The 26,326-nt window shown below is 36.6% G+C and overlaps 1 protein-coding gene across 5 annotated transcripts in view; it reads right to left on the reverse strand.

Annotated features, from left to right (window-relative positions):
- USP48 (ubiquitin specific peptidase 48) overlaps positions 1 to 26,326 on the reverse strand; it is a 73,734-nt gene that overhangs the window by 36,740 nt on the left and 10,668 nt on the right. For 4 of the 5 annotated variants that reach the window (XM_032495383.1, XM_032495381.1, XM_032495382.1 and 1 more), the window contains exons 2-9: positions 13,645 to 13,765; positions 12,180 to 12,336; positions 9,227 to 9,354; positions 8,770 to 8,894; positions 8,176 to 8,284; positions 5,647 to 5,780; positions 4,877 to 4,959; positions 144 to 323 (exon numbers count right to left, since the gene is read on the reverse strand). In XM_032495383.1, coding sequence (XP_032351274.1) covers positions 144 to 323; positions 4,877 to 4,959; positions 5,647 to 5,780; positions 8,176 to 8,284; positions 8,770 to 8,894; positions 9,227 to 9,354; positions 12,180 to 12,336; positions 13,645 to 13,765 — 1,037 coding nt within the window. Of the gene's footprint in view, positions 1 to 143; positions 324 to 4,876; positions 4,960 to 5,646; positions 5,781 to 8,175; positions 8,285 to 8,769; positions 8,895 to 9,226; positions 9,355 to 12,179; positions 12,339 to 13,644; positions 13,769 to 26,326 lie in introns of those variants that run through there. The other variant, XM_032495384.1, reaches the window with a different exon arrangement.

The raw sequence follows: 26,326 nt of genomic DNA on the forward strand, positions 1-26,326 counted from the left end.
ATTGCTATGAAAGATGTTCAAAGATCTTATGTGTGTTTAAGAAGTGCATAGTCCGTAACAATCTTGGGCTCTAATTTATCACAAATGTTTCTGTAAAAAAAAAATTATATTTTAAAAGGGCACTCACAACTTAAAGGTTTTACCTAGATCTTCCTCAATCCCTAGTTGTAATTTCTTCCCCTCCATCTTTTCTATGTCTTCGTCATTAAACTTATACCATTCACCAGACTGTGGATCCTTCACATGGGCAATGTAGTGACCAGAGTAAGCGCTCACTCCTCTGTGTATGAGGACTGCACTGAGTTCATACACATAGGACCCACCTGGAGAAGTAGAAAGGGAGAAAATGAAAGAAATTTTGGATAACATTATTTCTTCTTATACCCTGAGCCTGAATTGAAATGATTAAAATTCTTTATGCATCTGACAGAATTCAAAACATGTGACCTAAGATTTCAAAAATTACAAAGTAATGTAGTAGACATTGTCTTAAGCAGTTCACTGTATTAGCTATCTAGTCCCTCTGCAAAATACATAGATGGGAAGCTATGGCATTCTGGGCACTTAGGGTTATGAAGCCACTCTGTAGTGTATTTTACCCTCCTGCATAAACTGGCAGACCATATAGTTACCAAGAATCAGTTGTTCATATTCTCCAACTTGTTACAAAAATTAACTGCACAACCTAGTGAGATATGAGTGCAAAGCTAAAAGACTATAATTCCTAGAAAAAAGAACAAATGCTTTTTAAAAATTTGAGTTAAGTCATTAAGGAAAATTGCTCTCAAAATAGGTGTATACAAGACAATTAGAAACAACATGGGAAGAAACAAAAATCTAGACTGGTTCTGCACTCAGATTTCTTTTTAAATATTTTACGATCCTATTCCATTTTAAATAAACAAAACCTACACATCACAGCCTACGTACTATGCAAATGGTTCATGCAAGAAGAGATAGCTTTATCCAAACATCAAAACACCAGCAAAAGAATGAACATCTATATTTTAATATAAAATATTTTAAAGTTTGAAAAAGAACCCTTTAAAGGATTGTAAACTTAAACCAATTATAGGGAGAAATTATCTGTGTTAATCATTTCTACTGTAGTCTTAGTAAAAATTGGAAAACAAATTCATTAGGAATCCCACAACACAAATACAACCACTATTAACATTGAAACCTGCAGTTTTTTCTAACAAATTTATCAGTAACATCTTTCCACATCATTAAATATTCTTCTAAAAATTTATAGTGAGCATACACAAGTACCATAATACAGTGAACCACAAGAAGTGAGTCACAAGGTATAGCAAATCACTCATTCAACATATAAACACACTGGACACTGTTTTAGGCACGGAGGACACAGAAGTTGACTGAAAGGACAAAGTCCTGCATTTTTCTTTTTAGCTCAGTAGGGGATACAGTAATGCAGATTAATACCTGGACCAAAGCCCAGCTAACCCGCTCCAGCTGAAAATAATTTAAAATACCGGGTAAGATAAAAATACTTTAAAATATTTTAAAATGCACTGGTCAGTTGGCAAGAAAAGAAGAATTCTCAGAAGCCAAATACTATGTGAAGACAGCAAGCTAGGGAGGTGAGGACATTGAAAACAATTTCCTCCTGAGAGTCCTGGGTGAAACTTGATCAACTTGAACTTTGTTTTTTTCACAGTTAAGAGGTTTGTGGGACCTTAGATAAAAGCTAAGATCCACAAAAGGTGAGAAGTCTAGACGTGAACTCACATCATGAAACTAGGGCTCTTCAGTTTGAAATAGGAGAAATGAACCTGCCCTACACCAGAAATAGGAGAAAAATTATCTGCCTTATACTTTGACTCTTGAGGTGAGGAGAAAACCAAATATCTGAGCAAGGGAACCTGCAGCATTGGACTTGGTCTGGGATGATACCTAACCAGTAATGACCCCAGGTATTTGGCAGAAAGAAACCTAGGTATCTCTGGAGAAGGTGGCTTCATCCCAGCCCTAAGTGAGTCCCCATTAAAAATTTCCCACGTGCAATAACCAGCATGTCAGATATAACAGGTACAGATGATGTGGCAACAGTAAAAGAGCCAGCAAAAATAAACCTGCATAATATTCCAACAATGTCCATCATGACCCCAAGTTATAAACCTAGGGTTTCTATGTTTAGAGAAATGAGAAGCCTGAAAATATATGCAAGGGATAGGGAACTACAAAGAGTGACGCAAATTTGAATTAGAGGAAATATTCGTAATTACATTAAGTATAAATAGATAAAAAAATCCAGTCAAAAGATAAAAATTGACAGATTAGATTTTTTCACCTAAATTTGAAATTCTCCAAAATAAAAAGATTGAGAAGACAGGCACACCTATGGTGTTTTCCTCCAGTGTTCAATGGCCAAGACGGGGCGGTGGAGGGGAGGGCGCAGATTAAGATTTAATCACAGGCTGTGCTTCACCTGGCAATATCCCAGGAGGCAAAAGGTAAACTATAATGTTTAATGGTTCAAGCTCATAAAGTAAAATGTTAAAGGAAAAAAATTCAAAAGGAAGTGGTTGCCATAAAAGTCAGGTTACTGGCTATATTTTGAGAGCAGGAAGCCGTAACTGGGAGGAGCCCACAGGAGGCTTTGGAGTATTAGGAATGTTTTCCTCCTTGACCCGTGTGGTACTCACGAAGACGTTTACTTTGTGATAATTGTCCATACATTTCTGTATTTTGAACTTTTATGAACATTTTAATGTTTAAATTAAAAAAAGAGGAGGAAAGATATGATGGAATAAGATGTATGACATTTAAACTGTGGGAGGACAAGGTAGCATATGACCCTCAAAAGGGGAATAGGGAGACAAAAAATCACTGGAGAGTTCTTATGAGGTCTGGTAAAGACAGCTTACAACAGCAGTAGTTAATAGCATTCCCTAAATTATTCATGAAGACAATAAACCACAGAAGTATTAGCGGTGACTGTAACTTTATTAACAACAGACATCACAATTTTCATTACCACATTACCACTAATGCAGATTATCTGATTTTATACTTATCAATTCATTCTACTCATCAACTTAAGAGTTACGGTGGTTTTGATTAGCCACTGAAATCTGTTCTTTGGTGTCCACCTGATTACGGTATTACAAATTTGTCTTAGTATTTTGACAACTACATTAAAATGTAATTGGTTTCTTCTAAAATTCTATGAATTTTATGCACTCTTAAAGTGGACTACAGGGATATTAAAATCCCCAAGAAATACAGCAAGAGTTGAGTTAAGAGTCAGCTACGAAACATTCAAGGAATGGGGACCCCTCAGCTTACATATCTATGCATATCTGCAGGTTAACTATTTAAAGAAACAAATGAATTCTCCTTTTAAAAACAGATCACCTTTTATATCATTCTTTTCCACTTTGTGTGCATGTGTGTATGCAGCACGTATGAGTTAGAACATAGGAAAATATAAATACTGGTTATCTTGCTGATAGAATTACAAATGGTTTTTATTTACAACTCTTCTTTATGCTTTCTGATTTTTCCTAATCATCTAGAATGAATCCTGTGCAATTTTAACAAGCTAATTTATGTCTAGTATTCCACTTATACAAGGTAATACATTTGTATAGCAAACATTACAACAGCCTTGGAAAGACAGGTCTATAACTATAAACTACTGGATTAATTTTACAAGTCATAGTTAACAATTCTAAAATAAAAACTTTTATTTCTCCATTTAAAAATTAAACTTAGTAAGACAACATATTGAAATATTTCTACAGGTTTCTTCACCTATTAAGGTCAAAGTTTTTCTGTACAGTATAAACTGGACAAATATATAATAAATTTAATAACAAGAAGTATTCAAAATCATAAACTGGAGTCAAGGAAAATAACTTTACATCTCCTGTGTTTTTGACCCCTGAGAAACCACTAAGCTAGTGGGCTTCTCTAATTCCAAATAATTACCTAACAAAGGAGTCAGGAAGCAAACTACTATATAAAGTGACCTACATCTAAGTTTACGCATTCAGCCAAATACAGCAGTAGCAAAGCCCGGTAGCAATGTGTAGAGCAGCTTCCTTCTTCCAGAGGTGCGAATGTTAAACCACAGGTCTGGTTAAAGCATCATACTTTTTAAGATTTAAATATTTACCACATCATTTCCCCCAACCTCCCCAATCATTTCTTTTAAAGGTTTTATGCCTTTATGGCCTGTTTCCATTTAAAAGCCGCCACCAGAACCTCTTTTATGGAGACAGAGTTTAACTTCAATATTAAAAATTTAACCAACTTTAAAATCAATGTTAAGAGAGAAGTAAAATGGTCCTCCCAGTAAGCGCAGGCGAAACAAAGGGCAAGATGTTTCTTTTCTCTAACAAGAATCTTCCCATTTGGTGAGGTGAAACTACGAAAAGAAGAGTAGCAAATTATTATTGAGACTGTGTCATAGTCTCGCACAACTTATCAGTGGTCAGAGATCCAACGAATTACGGCACAAATACTGGAACTAGGCCACCTAATGTTTTTGATGAAATGTTTTTTAAAGAATGTGAATGGAGGCAGCTTGAAGACCCTTAATTTTATGAGGAATTTCAGATATGGTACTGAGGCTAAGGTAACACGAGTGAGTTCAGGAACAGCAAAATCTTTTTTCAATTTTTATTCTTTTATACTATTATATAGATATTGATGAACCATCTAATTTTTGTTGTGTACTTACTCATAGAAAATGAAAGTAACATCTCAGCTCACCTAAAATGACTTTGCTCCCTGAGATTACCAAATAAAATTTAGTAGTAACTGCCATTCTGTACTTAACACAAGTAGATCACAAGTCACAGCCTCTGAACATTTATAATTATCACCACTCAGTAAAAAGCAGTACCTTTGTGTTCCACATAAGGCTCCATATCCAAAATTTCTGAGAAGCCAATGTAGGTATTCAGCTTTTTCTTATGTCCAGTTTGCCTAACCAAGAAGAAAGCTAATTATATTTATATTTAAAACAATCATAAAACAATATATAAGCTCTATCAGCTATTTTAATAAACTCAGTAGAAGCTAGGTAATTTCATCTAGCAATCTTGCTCAAAACATAATCCTGTCTTAGAATTAGGCAATAAATAATCAACAGGCTAAAAGGTATGAATTTAAAGTGCTAATTCCAAACAGCACATTTCCAGAAGTTTTAATTTTAGTACAAAAGAAACCACAGATGTTCCTGTTTTACAGAAGAAATGCACATGTAAAAACACTACCTGGTTTGAATTATAAAATAAAAGATACATTCTCATGGAAATAGAGGCTATTAGAGTGAGTAGAAAATTTACTGGAGTTCTTATTTAATAATACAGAATGTCAAAGTAATTTTGTTCCTACCCAAATGTTTACTTGGCCTTTGCAGTTTTTACTAATTTCTCAGAATAAAAAATAAAGATTCTCTACTTTTTTAATTCTTAATTATATATGACTGGCTTTAAGAATATTGTGATAAGTCATGAAATACTGGCATTTCAAAATGATAGGCTCCATCTATAATTTTCATCACCAAATCCTGAGTTTCAAATTATAAGCATTTTGCTCTTAACTGTCTATGGTAAAATCTGTACGTATTAGTCACAATGAGCGATGAACACTACAATTGCACACATTTACCTGTCAAAGACAAAACGCATTAACTGTAAGTTCAACGTGCAAGGAAGGCTAAGGAGTCGGATCTTCCTTGTTGCGTTCTGTTTGCTTTGACAGTTTTCGCAAAAGTATCGATTGTCTCCTTCTAATTTTTCTTCCTGATCAGGAATAAGACATTAGTTTTAAAAAAAATTAAAACAAGATGGAAAGATTGTTTTAAGTCATCAAATCTCTGATGCAAAGCATAATTTCATGAATTAATAGCTTCTATTCAAGATCAAGTTATTATAAATATGAAGGACACAGAAGATATAAGGCATTGCTTAGGAGTGACATTATTTGTCTACAGTGATTTAAAACAGATGTGCCTCTTTCCAAAATGTATGAGTATAAAAATACTTGGTTTTAGGTCCTTTGTCCTGATAATTCCATTTCTGGGAATTGTAAGAAAGCAGGTTTAAAAAAGAAATAAAATATGCACTTTGATGCAGCAAAATTAATTTTGAAACAGTGAAAATGGGTGGCAACTACATAAGGGAAATAGAATACGAAATTACATATATATACACAAAATTCATACCACACACACAGTTAACATTACTGAACCACATTCACAATAGAAAGCTAATTGTGCTCAATGTTAGAGCTAATGGTGGTTTTTTTTTTTTATTATTATTACAATTTTTCCTTTATGTTTCTATAACAGCTTTCTGGTACAGGTTATTACCACCACTTTATTCACTTGGCTCTAGGGTGCTTCTCAACTCACATCCCCCTCAGCATCCCTCACTAGCTGCTCCTGTCTCCCTGATCTCTTAATGTTTGAATGTCCCAGGGGTCAGCCCTTGGTCTTTGTCTCTCTCACTCCCTTTGCAGTTTTTATCCAGCCTTGACGTCTCACCTGAACTATACCTTACCTATCAAATTTAACATGCCCCAAGGCAAACTTCTAAGCCCTCTCCCAAACCTTCTCCTCCCACCAGCCTTCACAACTCAAGTCGCAGCAATTCCCTTCTTTCAGCTGCTCAGGAGTAATCCTTGACTCCTCTCTTTCTCTCCATATCCCATCTGCAAATTTTATCAGCTCTACTCTGAAAAATCCAAACACTACTTATCACTTCTTTGGCTAACCCTTGCTTGGTCCAAGCCATCATCAACTCCTTCTGTCTGCCTTTGCCCCACCACCAGTTTATTCTCAAGATGGCAGCCAGAGTAATCCATATTAAAACAGACTATATCACTCCTATGCTTACAGCCCTCACATGTCATCTCATTTCAGGGTCAAACTTCTGACAAAGGTCTACCTGGCCCTATATTTTTTTTTCCCTCGAAGAGATTTTTTTTTAAAAAATGGAAGTATAGTCGGTTTGCAATGCTGTGTTAATTTCTGGTGTACAGTATAGTGAGTCAGTTATACATACATACAGAAAGATAGGTACATGTATTTCTTTTCATATTCTTTTTCCTTATAGGCTATTACAAGGTATTGAATACAGTTCCCTGTGCTACACAGTAGGACCTTGCTTTTATCTACCTGGCCCTATCTGATAAGGTCCTTAGTTACCCCTACAATGTTATCTTCTATCACTCTCCCCTGGTTTATTCACTTCAGCCATACTGGCCTCCTGCTGTTCCTCAAACCACCAGGCACATTTTTGTCTCATGTTTTGCACTTGTTATTTCATCTGCCCCAAACAATTCTTGGATGGCTCACTACTCCATCACCTTCACTCACCCTTCCATATGCCATCCCCCTCCCCTGCTTTAGTTTACTCCATAGCACTTATTACAGCTGACACACTCGCCGGCCCTCGCAGATCCCTATACATACTATACTATAAACTTCTTAACAGAAAAATGTCCGCTTCATTCACTATGGTTATTCCCAAAAGCTGAAACACTGCCTGAACGCAGCAAGCACTTGATACTTAGCTGAATGAATTCAATAAATGAGTACTTCACGCATGCTAATGGCTGTGCTAAAGAAGTAGGGTAAGTACAAGATACTTTAGGAAAAGAAGCTATATAATAAGCTCATCTGCTGTGCTACATGTCTGTTCCTACATGTCAACAAAGGTTTCCTCTCAGCAACTTTTCCACTCTCAACAAAAGGGAACCACTTCTGGGTCTCTACATAAACCTAAATACATAAAGAGAGGAATATGGAGTGCAGGGGTTGAAGAATGGCCAATTTTTATGTAAAGAAAAATCTTCATTCAACACTTTCAATAGTTCTCATTAAACGTAAAAAGGTAAACTAACCTTATGGTAACATAGCTTACATTTTCTTACTCTACAATTCCCCCATTACAAGTTTTTGCACATACATAACTCTAAATATAAAATAACCTGAAATAGCCAAAAGTTATTTTAAGATGAAGCCTACTTCAGTAATTTATAATTTACAAAGTTTCTTCTAGATCATTTCATAGAGACACTTCAAGACATTTCATATATAGAAAGTCAAAATAATGAATTTATCCATTAAAAAACAATTCGGAATAGCATTTAAATTGTTAATCAGCAGAAACATATACACCAAAATGTAAATACCTTCAAAAATTCCGAGATACAATCTGTTAACTGTTTGTGGCCTTGGATATTTAACTCCAGTTCATAAAACTTTGATAAAAGCTTAGATTCTCTGCCACACTGATTGCAACTATAATAAAAGAGAGTGATAAAATTAAGATCAGAGTGGGAAAAGCAGTAGTAAGGTTCTACCGTATTACATCCTAGAAAGATAGAAATAAGCATTTATAATTTTAGTTCTTTCATAGAAATCATTTACACTATGCATACTCAAAAAAGAAATAAAAACAGAAAGTGATTGGTGAGGCCATGCAGTTAAGAGTTACTTTACTCTTAGTATTCCAGTTGGCTCCAGTCTTACTCTTTCAGCTCACATCACAGCCATAAAATAACAGCAAGAGCTCAACCAGACACAGATCCCAACACCTGGATGGGTTCAACTGCAATTATCAAGTCAGCTGTTTACATGTTCCCATGGAAATGCACTGCTATAAATACTCCAGGTCCCAAGATAACCCACTAAAGCCATAACTTGGAACTGAACTGAAAATTAGAAAACACATGAGCAACTGCCTTAGAATAAAATATATCATGAAAAAGTGGAAACACACTTACACAGTTACATAAGCATATTCCCCACAGAACTGTTGCTGGACAATGTTCCGCACATCTGGGTTCTTTTGTTTAGACAAAGTATCTTCCAAAAGAGACATAAAGAGCTTTGAAAATTCTTGGGCATCCTACAACACAAGTTTGGGTTAATAAAAAAGAAATCATATCCTGCTTTTTGACTTGATACAAATAGTAATAAGTCAAATAATCCAGAAACTATCTGTACTTTGAACTTAGCATTTCTGAATAAAGACAAGAGCTTTGTTGAATCAGTTTCTGCCCACATATTAATTTTCAGAAATGGGATCGAGGAAAATGTATAACATACTGAAAAGTAACTAAATGCTCCAATTCAAAATAGAAAAATAATTAATTTTTAAAAATTTCTTCATTTCCTTCTATAAATATTGTAAAGAGTGCTTTTTATATTAAAATAATAATAATAATCATAGGCTCTTACCTGCTGTTGCCCTGTGTCCAAGCCCAAGGCTTTAACAAATCCCGATGGATCAATGTATCGCCTATTACTGTTTTGCAACAAGGCAAACAAGTACTGGAGGTGCTCACAAATTGTTTGAGGCTCATAATCTATTAAAGAAACGATTGGTTTAAAAAAAAAAAAACTGCTACTTTTTAAAAAGTATGTACTCCTCTTCACATGAGAACATAATTAAATACCCTTACATCCAAACTATGTTAGTGTTTTTATTATAGTTTTAAAACTTTAAAACAAATTAGTAATCATGTCTTTTGACAGTATAATGAGACAGCCATGGCTGTCTCTATACATCCCCTAAAGGCAAGAGACTATACAGACAACAATAGCAATTACGACTAGTTTCTAGAGTGTCAAATCACACCAAAACATCCAATCCAGTAATTAAAACAATATACTATATTTACTGTTCATGTAAAATGGCCTGATACTTTAATATAGTCTCATTAATGTGAACTTGCCACAAATGGGGGAAATGACAGCAATCTCAAGGACAGGGATTCAAACCTGAAGTATATGATGATTTACTGTTAAAAATCCTAAAATTTGGTGGAGGGTATAGCTCAAGTGGTAGAGCGCATGCTTAGCATGCAGAAGGTCCTGGGTTCAATCCTCAGTACCTCCTCCAAAAACAGATAGACAGACAGCCGACCGACCAACCTACCTACCTAATTCCCCCGCTGCCCCCCACCAAAATCCTAAAATTTAGTGTCAAGTTTTAATGAGTTGGGGGGAAGGTAAGCAAATAGGGAGCATGGATTTCAAGAGTGCAAAGAGACTGAGTATTATCTTCTCTGCCAGTTATCAAATCATTGCCTTTCAGCTCCAAATCCACCTTTCTTTGTCTACTCTACACTAACAGAGATGAGCTCTGCAAAGATCCCTCCTTTGCCAGCTAGTGCACGGGTGAGTCTTGTCAGCAGAGGGCACTGGAGGGTTTGGTTGGGCCTCTCACCAGGCTCCCGCAGGGGACAGCTCTCTCAGGGCTCTGGGTTCCTGCAGCCAGCAGTGGCCAGCAGCTTCCTCCAGCATCTCCTCTAGTAGCTTCACAACAGGATGCCTCTGCTGAGGCACTCCCTCCCAAAGGACCACCCTATGCATGACCTCCTGGATACCTTCTCAGGTGACTTTGCAGGGGACTGAGGCCCAGCACTTCCCTGAGGACAGTTTCCAGCAGGGAAGCCAACTGAGGCATTTCAACACCTTTTTGGCCTTCTGGTGAGCACAGGCAGTGCTTTCTTCAGTGAGGTCTGGATCTCAGGCCTGACTAACCAATTCCCCCATTATTCTAATTTCCTGTTAATAATTCTTTCTCTTTCAAATTATTGTGTAGTTTCTGTCTCCTGACTGGTTTGAAGGGTTTATCTCTTTACTACCAACTGTGACTCACCAATTGTGAAAAGGAAGCCAATATTTCATTTGTAAAATAAAGATAAAAATCTTACTTCGAGTGCAAGGGCTTTACAGGATGTTAAAAGCTACAAGTAAGTTTGTATCTACTCCAACTCTTATTATACCCGTAGATACTTCATGAGATCTTAGATAACTTAGACTCTGCTGGCTTTGCTATCTGTAAAATAAGGGAGTCGTTGAGCCAGGATTAGACCTCAGATCCCATCATTTCCAGCATAAACTCCTTTCACTATACTGCACTGTCTCTTAATAGCAGAAATGTACACTCTTATCAGAACAAGATCATGGACTTTGGAATTTAAGTGTTTAGAAGTTTTAAAAAACAATTCTTGAAGATACACATTAAAACTACAATACCCAAAGACCATGGTACCTCATTTTACAAAGCAGAAATTTAGTTTTCACTTATTATTTAGCTGTCACCTCATCAGTAAATTTATAATTCAATAAAAACAATGCTAAAAAGTAAAAATGATCCATTTTCCATTACTCATCCTTTACATACACAATTCTTTAAATACCTACCATACTATTAATCTAGATTTAAATATTCAGAACTATAGAAATAAAGCTTTGCGAAAACAATAATGTTCAAGCACTATGTTTTGAAGCAAAGACTACTATTTACAAGGACCAAAACTCTAAAGTGTTACCATTACGTAGCAGACAGCAAGAAGGAAGATGTGGGGCTTACGAATCCTATTTTTTTCTCTGTCAGAGCCAAAGATGTGAGCCATGTGCCCAAGTAAGATCATATGAAAGATAGCACAGGATTTACACATGAGCAAGAGTCCAAAGTTCTCAACTTGGAGCTCCCAGACCTTAAAACACTTCCCTCCACCCACTCCCCAGCTTTGAGAAAAAGAAAAATCTGGTTTGCTCCATGGAAGTTCCATCTCAAAGAGAATAATCTCTAAATACAAATATCAGTTAGCAGTAACAATCAACATGCTATGCATGAAAAAACTAAATTATTTCAGTAGGAGCAGTATGAAACTGGCTTTTAAGTTTGCAATAAGTGTAGTCGCATATGTAGTGGCCAATTTTGCCAAGGTTGGCTGATTTAATCTTAATTTTAGAGGGTCTTACATAAGTCAGTCTATTTGGGAATCAAGACAAAAGACTGTGGTTACACTGAAGTACCTATTAAGTCTAAAGAAAGGAGTAATCTTGTTTGCTTTCTTGACTGACTTTTTAATCAACCACTAGACTTTAATGGACTTCAATCACAGCATATTACATAGAGAAACTGTAGCTATAAGCTACATAAGAATAATCAAATATATTTCCTTCACTTGAGTATTTGCCATTTTGGTGCATAAATGAGTAAATATATCCAAAAAAGGAAAAACAATTTTGAATCTTGACAATATTTGTCAAGGACCTAGCACCACACCTGGCAAGTAAGGAGCACTCAAAAGCTTCCCCTACATGGTTGGTTCAGATGTGGCCTAGTTGGCAATGTATTCATAAGTGAGCCCTCCCCACATCCACCCCCACTAACCTTTCTCTTCGTGGATCCCATCACCCATCATGTAGTCGCTGCAGGTACTTGGACATAAGTAGAGCGCCTGTCGAAGCTCCAAGTTGAGAAACCACACTTGAAGAAACGTGTTGACATAACAAGTAGCTCCAAGGTTAGTCAGGCCCACAAATGAGTTCTACAAAAACACAAAACTTGTAGTTATAAAATCAATCTCCTTTTAAGTAAAAAAAAAAAATTATGAGAAGCCTTAAGTTTCAGGTTAAAAATCTGTTACACTGTCTCAACCCATAAATCCCCATAAGCCTCTCCTGGGTTCCGGTTAGGGCACAGTTGTCATGAAAGTCCCAAGGGGGGGGGTGACTACAGGAGCAGGAAAGACTGAAGACAGCACCACAGCTCATCTCTAGTCTGCTAATCATCTTCTAGTCTTCTCCAGCCACTTAGATCTAACTTAGAGGACAGTGGGCTCTTGAAAAGATTGGCTTTGAACATGTGCACATAGGTTTTTCATTTGCAATTAACCTAGAAGTCCAGCATTCAGTAGAATGACACAGTGAAACTTCTAGAAAAGTTCCTTTTTATCCTATAGATCTGGGAAATGGAGGGTAGAGGGAGTTGGTTGCAACTTTTTCCGAAGACAGGACTGAGAATTTCTGAACTTGCAAAGAATCAATCTTTTTAACAGAAGAAATACCTATACATCTATTTTGCAAATGCCAAAAAAATTTACGGTTAGAAAAAATCACCAAAAAAAAAAAAAAAAAAAGTAAAACTATGTGTTGTATGCATAATATGTAAGAATACAAGCCCAAGAAAGCAAATGGGAGCTTATTTCCTTGACTTAACACTTAAGAGAGCTCAAAATAAAACGTGCAATGTTAAAGCAAACAGAGAATCAGTATTTAACTAAGACCATTGTTTAAAGGCTTACTGGGAAAGAAAGAAAGAAAGAAAGAAAGAAAGAAAGAAAAAGAAAGAAAGAAAGAAAGAAAGAAAGAAAGAGAGAGAGAGAGAGAGAGAGAGAAAGAAAGAAAGAAAGAAAGAAAGAAAGAAAGAAAGAAAGAAAGAAAGAAAGAAAGAAAGAAAGAAAGAAAGAAAGAAAAAGAAAAAAAGGAAGGGAAGGAAATAAAAGGAAGGGAAAAAAAGGAAGTCCTTCATGTCCTCTAAGGAGTTTTCCTTATTGACTTCCTCCTTCCTTCCGTCTTCCCTTCCTTACGTCTTCAGAAGGAAGAAAGAAGAAGAAAGAAAGAAAGAAAGAAAGAAAGAAAGAAAGAAAGAAAGACTGACTGACTTACTGGGTTACACGGCTACCTGTTTTAAAGCACACCATTAAGAACTGTTCCAAGTCAAGTGGGTTAGAGTCTTAAGTTCCATTATATATCTGAAAGCTGCATAGGTTACCTGAAATCAGTAATGGTTTCTGACCAAAGGCACAGAGCACAAAGGAGCATCACAAAGAATCTCCTTTAAAATACTGGCTTACCTTTTTTCTCCTCTCACAGTTGGGGTCATCAATGTTATGAAAACTGTTTTCATCTATTTCTCCTAACCAAATATGCTCACCAATCCCAACCAAGCAATTCGGATTTCCTTTGCAGTTTCGTCTGTGGGGAAAAAAAAAAAAGCATTTAATAAAAAAATACCACAGTTCCATGATAACAAACATGCAAATTAAAACTAGAATGATATATCATTTTTCACCTGTTGCTCATCTATTAGATCAGGAAAACTGAGAAAGCATAACATATATCCAGTTTGTGAGGCTGTAAGGAAACAACTCATTTACTGCTGATGAGAATGCGAACTGGTAGAATTCTCAGAGAATTTTACAATCACTAACAAATCTACATACACAGCTATTTTGACCTAGCCATCTCATTTCTAAGAATTCACTCTGAAGACGCACCTCCAACAGTCCAAAAACACATATACTAGGTTATTCAAATTACAGCATTGTTTGTAATAACAAAATACTGGAAACAACCCGAATGACCGAACATGGGGAATATGAAACATCCACAAAATGGAGTACCACACCACTGTAACATGAAAAACACACGAAGATCTCTATGAACTGATGTAGAGCAATTTCCAGGATGTATTAGTAAGTATAAAGCACAGTGCAAAAGGGTACCTATAAGTATGCTATTTTGTGCGTAAGAAAGACAGGGAAATCAAATATACGTGTGTCTGCTCATTTGAACAGAAAGAAAAACACAAAGAGGATAAATCAGAGACTAGTGAAAACTGGTTACCTCCAAAGTATGAGTGGGATTAGGGGGAAAAAAAGAGAGAAAGAGAAATGGGTGACACTTTTCTGAATATACTGTTTCACACATTGCTGAATTTGGGGGCCATGTGAACATTAAACACACAATAAATCAGTAAGGATGGAGGGAACCCTTAATTCAACACAAACAGAAACATTCCAATTGAGTAACATACCCATCCTGAAAGGAAGAGGGTGGGGCACTGACCCAAGTAACTGGAACTCAGTCATTAGCAAGTTTGTTTAGTAGTCTCAGGATAAAGACAAAAGGAACAAATACCAAACCAATAGCTTCCTTTTCACAGACACGTGGGTTAACAATTCTAAAAAAAACTTTCTGTACATTCTGCAATTAAACAAATAACTGAATATATGGAGGATAAAGGGAATCAAATTTTGGAGAGGAAAGTTACAAATAAGAAAAAGAGGAAGAATAAAATGAATCCTCCAGTACAAATTAGGAGTAACAGGTATAAGTTTAAACTCAAGGGTGTTAATAATATATACATAGGTAAATTAGTGTTGCCAGATAAAATACAGGACAGTAGTTACTTGAATTTCAGATAAATGACAAATTTATATTTAAAAAAGGATCTGTTGTCTATCTGAAATTTAGATTTAATTGTGCAGCCCAAACTAGATAGCTTTTGGTCAGCTGAAGGCCTAAAAGCAATAACATGAGCACACCTAGCAACCAGATCTTGATTTCTAAACATTCCCCACTTGAAGAACCCAAGGCTCCTTAGAGAAATGGCTGATTCAAAGGCTAAGAAGGCAAAGTACAAGATGAACATGGAACGTCTTGCTGTGCCCAAAAAGTAAGGACGTACTCAAAGAACAAGAGGGACATGGTAAAGGGGAGTTTAAAGGGGGTTCTCAGTGGCTAAATCTGGAACAATGTGAGCAACAAAATAATAATGAGATTATAACCTGCTGAATAAAGTGGGAATCCATAGTGAGATGGATGGATGGGTGGCCCGCCAGACGGATGGACAAGAAATCTCTTCTATACCATATAGAAGTCAACTATCAATGTGGAAGAAAGGACAGAATTAGAAAATCACCACTTGGCTTCCATCATATCAATAATAGAATCAGGTGAGAATTATCAATGGATGCTAGGGTAGGCAAGTTTGAGAAGTAACAAAATATTTACATAGTCAAGTTGCTCATTAATTACAAAAGGAAAGATAGTAACTTCCAGTGGAGAAACCCGGCAGATACCACCTTAAGCAAATGATCAAAGTATAAGTAGCCAGTAAAAGATCTAATCAACAGGATGCACTTCCTGGTGTGATGCACTAAGAGCACAACATCACTTCTGTGAACAAAAGTGAACAGCCTAAATCTAATTATGAGCCAACACCAGACAAACCCAAGTTGAGGAACTTTCTACAAAGTGTCCTGTAATTTCAAAAACATCAGTGTCATGATGTACAAAGAAAGACTGAGTTATCATTCCAGATTAAAGGAGACTTAAGAGACACAACAACTGGCTGAAAGTATGAGCCTAGATTTTCTTTTGCTATGAAGGACATTATTAGGTCAGTATGTTCAGAATATTTCAGAAAGTTACCCACTAAAGCTTTATTGATAGCAGTAAAAGACTGGAAATATCCTAAATGCCCATCAATAGGAAACTGATAAATATAACCAAATGATGGAAACTACTGTAACACAGGGTGGGGGGCAGGGGCGCGGGGAGGGTATGGAGAAACTTACTGTTGTAATATGTAACAGTATCATTAGTTGAAAAAAGCAAGATACAAAACAGTGTTTAAAAATGGGTGTTACAGACCTGTTTGTTTACATAAAAGGATACACTATAAACTGGAAACAACCATCTCTGAGGTTTACCTCCATTTGCTAGCTGCTAAAGAAAAAAGGAAAGAGCTTTCTGTTTTCCCATCACCTTTTATATCTTTCAGACTTAGAACTTTGGAAAGTACTACATAGTCCAGAAATAAGTAAATAATTATTTTTAATGTTCTGCTTAAACGTACTGCCTTCTTGGGTTTAAAAATAAAAATGAAAACAAATTTGGCCGATTTATGAGTTTTGTCAGGTTTTATGTCAGAGCCAGGTTGGAAAGTAACTTACTAAAGAAATAAAAGTAGGACTGATCTACTGTGACAGAAGGATCTAAAAGGATATTTTTTGTGCCTGTAACTCATCTCCAATGGGAAATGACTACAAGGGAGTTACAGTGCCGAGTAAAAAAAAACTTTCCCTTTTACACAAGAGTAATTTTTCTCTTCTATCAATAGATATAAAGAAACAAACAAAAAACCTGATTCAGAGACTAGGGAAAGCAACCTAAAATCTTTCCTTGGAATAGAGGCAAGACTTTATTAGGAATTTTCTTTTAGGAAGAAAATTACAGCTAGCAGCATTGAACTACAAGGTCTTCAGAACAGGAAAAGTTAGCATCCATTACTAGCATGAAAATGCATCTCTAAAACTAAGTTAAGTCGGTACTTATTCTTTCAGATCTGCTTTTCAAAGCTCTGTTGAGTCTCATTTGTTCTTTCGCCTCTTAAACAAGGAAGAGGGTACAATCTTCACGGGATTTGGCTAGGAAGGCAGGCACTCTCCTATGGGTCAAACACATTATCATTCTCTCAAAACACAACGATTCTGATGGAGCTGGTCTGATACTAGTCTCCTATTCCAAACAGCAAAATAGAGAAAATGAACAAAAAGTAGGCTCTCCTTGTCCTTGCTCTTCCCCTCCCAAACACACAAAATAATTCTTGTATACTTGGTCCCAAGTTGGCCTCAAAAAGCAAATACAAACATACAGACAGCTATGGCCTCAAAATGTCATACAATAGGTTTAACTTTGAAGTCTTTCAAAAACAGATATGATAAATTGGGAGCAACGTGCATTATTTGGCCCTAGAATACTGTTATTTTCTTGTTTTTGCTTTTTTAACTTGTCTTCTTAAATTAACTGCTGGCGAGGTATTGCTAAATAAGGTTCAATCAGCCAGAACACCATCACACCATCATAGTGTAGATGACATGAATCTCTTAAAACACTGGGCCTCACCCCACAACCCCAAGCGGATCTGGGTCCCTAAGGCCACAGTTCAGGTGAGAACCAAAAAGCAGCACAGCAGAATGCCAAGTACAGAAGACTAGATGGAATCCCCCTGTAGAAGAAAACCTCTCCCACTCATCAGTCTCCAATGCCCTGAACTCCTTTTTACCCCCTTTAGGAATGGGCTACAGGTGTCAAGTATCATCTACCATCCTGGTTGTACCAATTTACTTATAGCAGAAAAATATCTCTGTGTACTTGTTTCTATTAAAGGGTAAGAAGAGACAGATTAAGGAGGTTGTATGTTTCGAGAAAACGAGAGACAAGACATATGTTTGATGTGTAAAAACCCTAGCCAGTTGACTCAAATTTATCTAACTTTCTTGGTCCTAGAAAACATCTGGATTTGCTAATGCTGGCTTAGAAATCAAGTCACATTTTCAAGGTCACATAGAGCCCCAATTTAACCTAGGTAGAGTGATGCCACTCACCTTCTCTGAAATAGTAAGTCCCTACAACCTTATAACTGTACACTCCACTCACTTCCCATTGGTCTTCTTCCCAGAAATCCTTCATTCTGCCTACAGTGGAATCAGAGGTGGAAAACTGAATCACAAACAAAACAAATCATGAAGAGCGGTCAACCTGGTTCTCCTTTGGCTCTCTCCCACTCTCATCTCTCAGTTACTTTATGCATCAGTTGGCTTAAGACTAGATTTTTGTTTTATGTGGCAAGTGCCTATTACTGTAGGTGTCTAGTTTCTTCCACTCCCCCTTGCCTCTTTTTGAGAACAAACTGTTCCTCCATTCTTGTGGTTCTAGTAAGAGCTGCTGAGATACAGCTCCCACCAACCACCCAAAAACAAAGACCTCATATTTCAAATGAGAACTGAGGGAAGGGAAAAACAAACAATAAACCAAAAAATGACAATCTTTCTTCAGTGGCAGACCCTTCTGAATAGCGTGGAGCTTGGGAAGCTTAGCTGTCTCAGCCTTAAGAAAGAAATCAACATACTGATTTGTATGAGAAACAGAGCTGGAAGAGGTTCAAGAATCACTCCTTATCCCAATTGTTTCCCTGCCCTATTCATGCTTTATTTGTCCAAATCTTCCTTAAATTAAAAAATACCTCCCTAGCTTTGTTACCTGAGGTATTTCCCTTATGAGTATGTTAGTTTCAAGTTTCTTTCACTTGTATCTAAGAGCCTCAACTAACAAATATGGACTAACCAAATAAAGCTTTCATTAACACTCCAAGAGCCAACAATCTACTTCAGTCTCTGACAGATCTCCTAATTCTTAAAAACAGCTTTGCCCCTCATCAGCTCCAGAGAAATGTAAATTTAAAAGAGGCCATGAAAGATGTATTCACTTATGGAATCAGCAGAAACTTTTCTGTTGATGAACTGCGGTAAAAGTGACAGTAACTGTCTATTCATTGCCAAAGAGAAGTAAATAAACACAACTCTTCTGGAAAAACTTGAGTGTGTCTCGAAATGTTAAATAACACCAACACTTGGTTTCAATACTTCTACTTCTGGGCACATGTCCACAGAATATGCAATGACACTATAGCAATGAAACAAAATGATGAAGAACCCCAGTGGGTACTTTTTTCCTAGGACTATTATAAGACACCAAGTGGCCAAATTGGTAGTCAGGGGATAGATTCCCAAAATGTTTAATACGACATACTAGGCAGCTGTGACATTATTTGCTGTGATTTTAGGACAGGGAACACTTTGGGAGTGATGTAAATGACAGACCAAAGCTGAACAACACCTGAGACACAACAATTTCCCTAGGGAGAGATGCAGTCCTAAACCTATTCATTCAATGGTGATGCAATGGAAGAAAGGTGAATTCAAGCACATCAATGAGATGAAATCAATAGGACTTTGAGAACTGATTAGATGATGTAGGCAAGAAAGAAAAGGAGGTATCTGCAGTGATGCCCAAAATTGTAAAGAAAAGAAACAATTTTTCACAAACAAAAAACTGGGGAGTGGAAAAACAGTAGGCTAGGTATCTTGGGGCGCAAATGACTTAAGTTCCTCCCATACTGGCCATAGGGAAAAGTGGTAGTTTTAGCTCTTGTTTTGACAGATCTCCTCATTTAGGAGTATGCCTTCCAGCACAGTGGATGGAAATTTATAATCAATGATTTCATAGTTGCTATGTAGTTCAGAGAAAATTCATTATTTGAATGTGAGAAGGGATGGAGATCTCAACTCTCTGAGTGGTCATTTAAAGAGTTAAAATTTCTTCCTCAACACCTTTTAGTTTCTTGCCCTTAGGACATCATTTCACACAAAACAGCCTAGGTAGGAATCAATGAAGGATGGCATGCTAACTTTTCCTGCTTCTGGTGAAGATCCTAGACTATACTAAGGCTTTGCCGAATGCAGCCAACAGACTTCTGAAAAGTGATTTGTGTATGCATGTGTATGTTTGTATATGTGTATGTGAATATATATATATGGAAAGAGAGAAAAAGTTAACCAAATATTACTGAAGTGGTTTCAGTAATAAACCATTTATTGTCTGAATTGTCCTTGAAAACTTCAAATCATCTCTGTAACTCCAAATGTCAATCACTCTATCAGAATGACAACTGCTTAGGATTATTAGACCCATTAACTTAGTTTAGGTATTCCCTTCCAAACTAGTCCCCTCTGATTAAGGATATTCTTGTCTCTCTATCATTTTATTTCATAATCACAAACTGGTCTCTTATCAGATGTCAAAAGTAAAGAGAAATTCAAAAGGCTCCCAGGCTCCTTGTCCTTTGCCAGGTGGAGAAGGTGAGGAGCTACATACAGCAGTCACTGTCTAACTTCAAGCCCTTTCCAACTCAACATTCCTGGGCACCTCCCTGTCCTATGCACTGGTTGAAAGAAAACAAAACAAACCCTCCTCCATTATTTGGGTCACAGAAAAAGAGGTCTCCATTTCTTCATGTATTAAAAAAACAAAGGGGATGGGTTAGGTGAACATTAAAATTTTCTGTTTTTCTTTCTTAACTTGGATCACCTTGGAAACTCACATTTACAGAAACTTGAGTTCATGAGTCAGTAAGACCATTCTGCTTGGACAGCCTCTAGAAAGAACAGAAGATGATGAAAACAAGGGTGGAAGTGATGCTGGGTTAAAGAGCCAGTGATTGTGATCAGTCAGAGTGCTGCTGCAGGGACAGTTTCAAACAGCAACTAATAAATGTTGCCAGCACAAGCCAGCACAAGGTGTGCCACATTGCAAATGAGTGCAAGTAAACAATGATGTGTAACCAAAACATATCATCTTATAAAAGCAACTAGATGCTACAGGTTCACACATTCTGTCAAGCCAAGATGCTCAGATAGGAATTACAAGACCTGAGGATATCGAAATAAAAGACAAGGTCCCAAGCATCAAAGAAGGGCTCACAACCCAGGAGGTGACAGCCAGGTGAAAGGACAACTTCAGAGAACTAAGTGCTTTGGTGGCATTAAGCACAGGATGCTGCACCAGAAATCTCATAGGAGGGAAGTGTTGCCAAGCTGAGTCTCCAAGGGCACACAGGAATTCACTAGATGCGGGCAGAGAATTAAAGCGCATTCCAGGCCTAGGAAAGCTTATAAAGAGAGGCTAGAGAAGCAAGCTAGGGGAAAACCAATGAAGGCTCACATGGCTCCCTAAGGAAGTCTTCCTACTTATGCAGCTCAGCACAGACACAGGCTTTGGGGAGAGGGAGGTGGGAAGGCCAATGAGGCTGCAGAGAAGCCTGGGGCTAGACCAGATCACAGAAGATCTCAAATACTAGAGAGCTAGGACTTCATTCCATAAGCAGCGAGGAGCCAACACATGATTTTAAGAAGAAAAATAACTGGATTTGCATCTTAGAAAGAGCGTCTCATTATGCTTCTCAACCAAGGTGCATTATCGGAATTATCTGAAGATTCCACAAGTTTTGCTTTCTCAATCAATGTCGTTCTTGTAATTATAATGCTCCTCCTGTTTTTAATAAGTTTCAAGTTTCTAAGTTTTTTTTAATGGGAAATTTTCAAAGTATAAATGGGGGAGGGGCAGTTAAACAGAGACATTTAACATGAATGCTGTTAATTATAAGAGATGAGAAATGAGTGCCTGAAATGTAAAATAGATCTAAGAGTTCAAATCAACAGTACCTGTTATCAGTCATTTTTGTGGGGACTGAGAGAAAAATCAGGTTTTATGTATGTGGTTTCATTTAAAGTATTTTTTAAAAGAAGGATGGGAATCACTAGTAATGAATGTTTTGAGAATATACGCATCTAAAAATTAGTAAAATGTTCATTTGCCTAACAACCTGACTTCATTTGAAAATTTGAATTCTGACCAAAAGAATTCAAGAGAAAATAAACACAGCAAACAAGACAGGTTAAGCAACAGAATCCTGGCTGAGCATCTTTCATAATGTGTAGCTACCATCCTGAAGCAGGTTTACTGGCTCTATGGCTGCTCTTCTTCTTTTAGAAAGAGTTCCAAGGCTGGAAGACCATCTTTCACCAAAAAGCCTTCTCTCTTTCATCCTTCTAAGATTCAAGCTGCCATGAAACATTTGATGGTATTAAAATAGGCACTTTCATCCAAAGTTTTCAATTTTTCAAAGCAGGTTAAAAAAAAACAAAAAACTCCCAAAAGTAAATTAACTGTTAAAACAATGTGAGTAAATCCTCTAGTAGAAAATACAGCTCAGTGCCCAAGCAGAATTTCAAAGGTTACCATAGGGCAGACTACCAAACCCCTAGAGGGCCCTCCTCCTTCTACAATAATGATTTCAATTTGAGAAAAAAACCAAACAACTGAAGTTGCTCAGTCCTGCATGTCAAAAAAAAACAAAATCAAAACAAACAGGAGGGAAAAAAACCCAAAACACTTCATGACATACTTCTCAAACTCCAATATTCCCAGCCATGAGGTAAACATGTTAAATCTTTATGGATTGTAAGTTTTACACAAAAATTAGGAGAAAATTTTTATTAAATGAAGCAGATACATAATGGAATAGAACAAAAAATTTTAAAAACTCCTAAAATAATAATCAGGAGGGATTAAGCACTATAAGATATTGAATCATAAAGTCCCCAAGATTAAATAATGTAACACAATAAAAAGTTCAGAAACAGACCCAAATATATATAGCAATTTAGTATGCGACGAAGGTATCCAAACCATGGAGTAAAGATACAACTTTTAATAAATAGTGGTGGAGACAACCAGGCAGCTACCTGGAAGAAAGATAAAGTTGGATTCATTTCACAGTATACATCAGTACAAATTCCAAATGTATTTAAACATTAATTGAAACCATAACAACACAAGAAAACATCAGCAAATTTTTTTATAACATTGGTATGAGAAAGGCCCTCCTATGATTCAAAACTCATAACCCATAAAAGATCCATTAATTCAATCTCATAAAAACTTTCTGTGTGGCAAACAAATCCATAAGCAAAGTCAAAAAACAATGATCCAAAAAAAACAAAAACGAAAGACAATGATCTAACTAAAAAAATTTTTACAACTCATGTCACAGAACTAATTTCTTAATATATAAAGAACTCCTACAAATTGATAAGAATAACCCAATATAAAAATGGGTAAAGGATATGACAACAGGCTGTTCAAAGAGAAATAAAAATGGCCCCTATGCATGAAAAGATGCTCTCAGTCACTGTCATAAGAATAGTTTCATTGAGGGGGAGGTATAGCTCAGTGGTGGAGCGCATGCTTGGCATGCACAGGGTCCTGGGTTCAATCCCCAGTACTTCCATTAAAAATAAATAAATAAAAACCTAATTACTAAAAAAAGAAAAAAAGAAAAAAAAAGGAATAGTTTCATTTTGTAAACAGATAGCTTGTGTGACAACCAACACTGCAGTATGCCAAGTATTCCTCTCTTCTCCTCCTAGATACTGGATCAGTAGAACCGTGAAACAGGCTCTGGCCAATGAATTGTGAGCAGAAATGACACATGCAATGTCAAGGCAAGCATTTAACTACTAGCACTGAAACCTTCCAGAAGAACAGAACTGACAGTGTTTCAAACGGTGGCTCCTACATCAGGTACCCAAGTGACCCGGATAAGCCAGCCTCCCCCATCTCCACTCACTCTGCCCCCAGTTTATGCCTTTCTGTAGCTTGGGCCAGATATAAACCTTTGTTGTTTTAGGCATCGAGATTCAGGAGTTATCTGTTCCCACAGCATAACCTAGCCCATTTTCTCTAATACATCTTGTCTAGTCTATCATATTAGCCCAAATCCAGAAAGTCTGACAAGCCCATGGGGAAACAGAACAGGCAGTCTCTCATACGTTGATAGTGAAGCTAAAAAATGGAATGATCTCCATAGAGGATAATTTCCATTTTCTAGGAAAAATTACTAATGCATTTACCCTTGACGCCCTGCAATTCCACATAGGTATTTATTCTACAGATTCCTCTGTATGCGTGCAAAACAATTTAAAGTGAAAGTTATTTATTGAAGCACCTTAGTAACAGCATGACTGAAAAAAGCCCAAAGTCCATTTATAGGGAACTAGTTAAATAAACCAAGGTTAATCCATACAACAGTATACACTGTAACTGTGCACCTAATGAGGACCCAAGAGAAATGGATACAAGTATCTAAAGACTGCACATGAAAGTTTACAGCAGCATCTATTTACAACAGTCAAAACCTATAAATGATTCAAATGCCCATTAATGGAATAAAGTACGAAAAAATCATACCATAGAACTTGCCCCCACCAAAACAAAAACACAAACAAAAAACCTGACGTATTGAACATGGATGATTCTCAAAAACATAATGTTAATCAAAAAAAAGAATCCAGACACAAAAGAGTAACTGCTCTCAGAGTCCGTAATATCAAGTTCAAGAACTGGAAAATCCATGTAGAAAGAAATCAGAATAATTACCTTCAGGGAGATGAAGAACTACTTGGAAAGAGGGTATGAAGGAACTTTCTGGGGTGATGGAAATGTTCTTTATCTTGATTAGGGGATATATCAAAACTCAATGAACTACCTTCACAAAAATTAACTCAAAATGGATCATGAACTAAATGTAAAAGACAAAACTCTAAAACTCCTAGAAGATAACATAGGAGAAAAATCTAGACAACCTTAGGCTTGGGGATGACTTTTTAGATACAACACTAAAGGTACAATCCAATGGAGAAAGAATTGATAAGCTGGTCTTCATTAAAATTAAAAACTTCTACCAGGCAAAAGACAAGTTACAGACTAGGGGGAAATATTTACAAAAGACATACCTGTAAAAGTAGCATATTATGCTTGAGTAATATATCTGTTACTCAAAATATAAAAAGAACTCTTCCAACTCAAAAATAAAAACCTGATTTAAAAATAGGCCAAAGAGGTGGGAGGGTATAGCTCAGTGGTAGAGTGCAAGCTTAGTACACATGAGGTCCTGGGTTCACCCCCACAATCTCCGTTAAATTTAAAAAAAAAAAAAAAAAGGCCAAAGATAGATTTATCATGTATGATCCAGCAATCCCACTCCTGGGCATATATCTGGAGAAAACTATAATTTAAAAAGATACATGCACCCCAATGTTCACAGCAGCACTATTTACAGTAGCCAAGACATGGAAGCAAATTAATGTCCATCAATAGATGAATGGATAAAGGGGTGTGTGTGTGTGTGTGTGTGTGTGTGTGTGTGTGTGTGTGTGTAAAACAGAATACTACTCAGCCATAAAAATGAAATGCCATTTGCAGCAACACAGACAGACCTAGAGATTATCATACTAAGTGAAGTAAGCCAAAAAGAGAAATACAAATACCATATGATATCACTTTCATGTGGAATCTAAAAAAAAATGACACAAATGAACTTATTTACAAAACAGAAACAGACTCACAGACATAGAAAACAAACTTATGGTTACCAGGGTGGAAAGGAAAGGGGATAAATGCGGAGTCTGGGATTTGCAGATACTATTATATATAAAACAGACAAACAAACAAACAAACAAAAGATAAACAACAAGGTCCTACTGTATAGCACAGGGAACTATATTCAATATCTTGTAGTAACCTACAATGAAAAATATGAAAAATAATATATATATATAGGGTGTGTACGTAACTGAATCATGATGCTGTATACCAGAAACTAACACAACATTATAAATCAACTATGCTTAAATTTTAAAAAAAAGTAAAAGGCCAGGGGAAAGGATATAGCTCAGTGGTAGAGTGTGTGCTTAGCATGCACGAGATCCTGGTTTAATCCCTGGTACCTCCATCAGAATTAAATAAATAAATAAACCTAATTATCTCGCCCTCCGAAAAATTAAATTAAATTTTAAAAAAAGAAAAAACAAAAAAGGAAAAAGGCCAAAGACCTTAAAAGACACCTCACCAAAGACATACACAGATAGCAAATAAGCATACAAAAAGATGTTCCACATCCTGTCCTCAGAGGAATGCAAATTAAAGACAATGAGACACCGCTACACACCTTATCAGCCTGGCCAAAATCCAGGACACTGAAAAGGCCCAATGCTAATGTGGCACTACAGGAACTCTCCTTCAGTGCTGCTAGGAATACAAAATGGTACAGCCACTTTTGGAAGACAGTTTGGCCGGGTTTTTTTGTGTGTTTGTTTTTTTTTTTTTTTATAAAACTAAGCATACTCTTACCATACAATCCAGCAAAAACACTCCCAGGTATTTATCCAAAGGAGCCGAAAACATGTCCACACAAAACCCTGCACACTGATGTTTATAAAGCAACTCTACACATAAATGCCAAAATTTGGAAGCAACCAAGATGTCCTTAAGTGAATGGATAAAGCAATT

Source organism: Camelus ferus, chromosome 13, assembly GCF_009834535.1.
Source record: "Camelus ferus isolate YT-003-E chromosome 13, BCGSAC_Cfer_1.0, whole genome shotgun sequence".
Taxonomy (NCBI): domain Eukaryota; kingdom Metazoa; phylum Chordata; class Mammalia; order Artiodactyla; family Camelidae; genus Camelus; species Camelus ferus.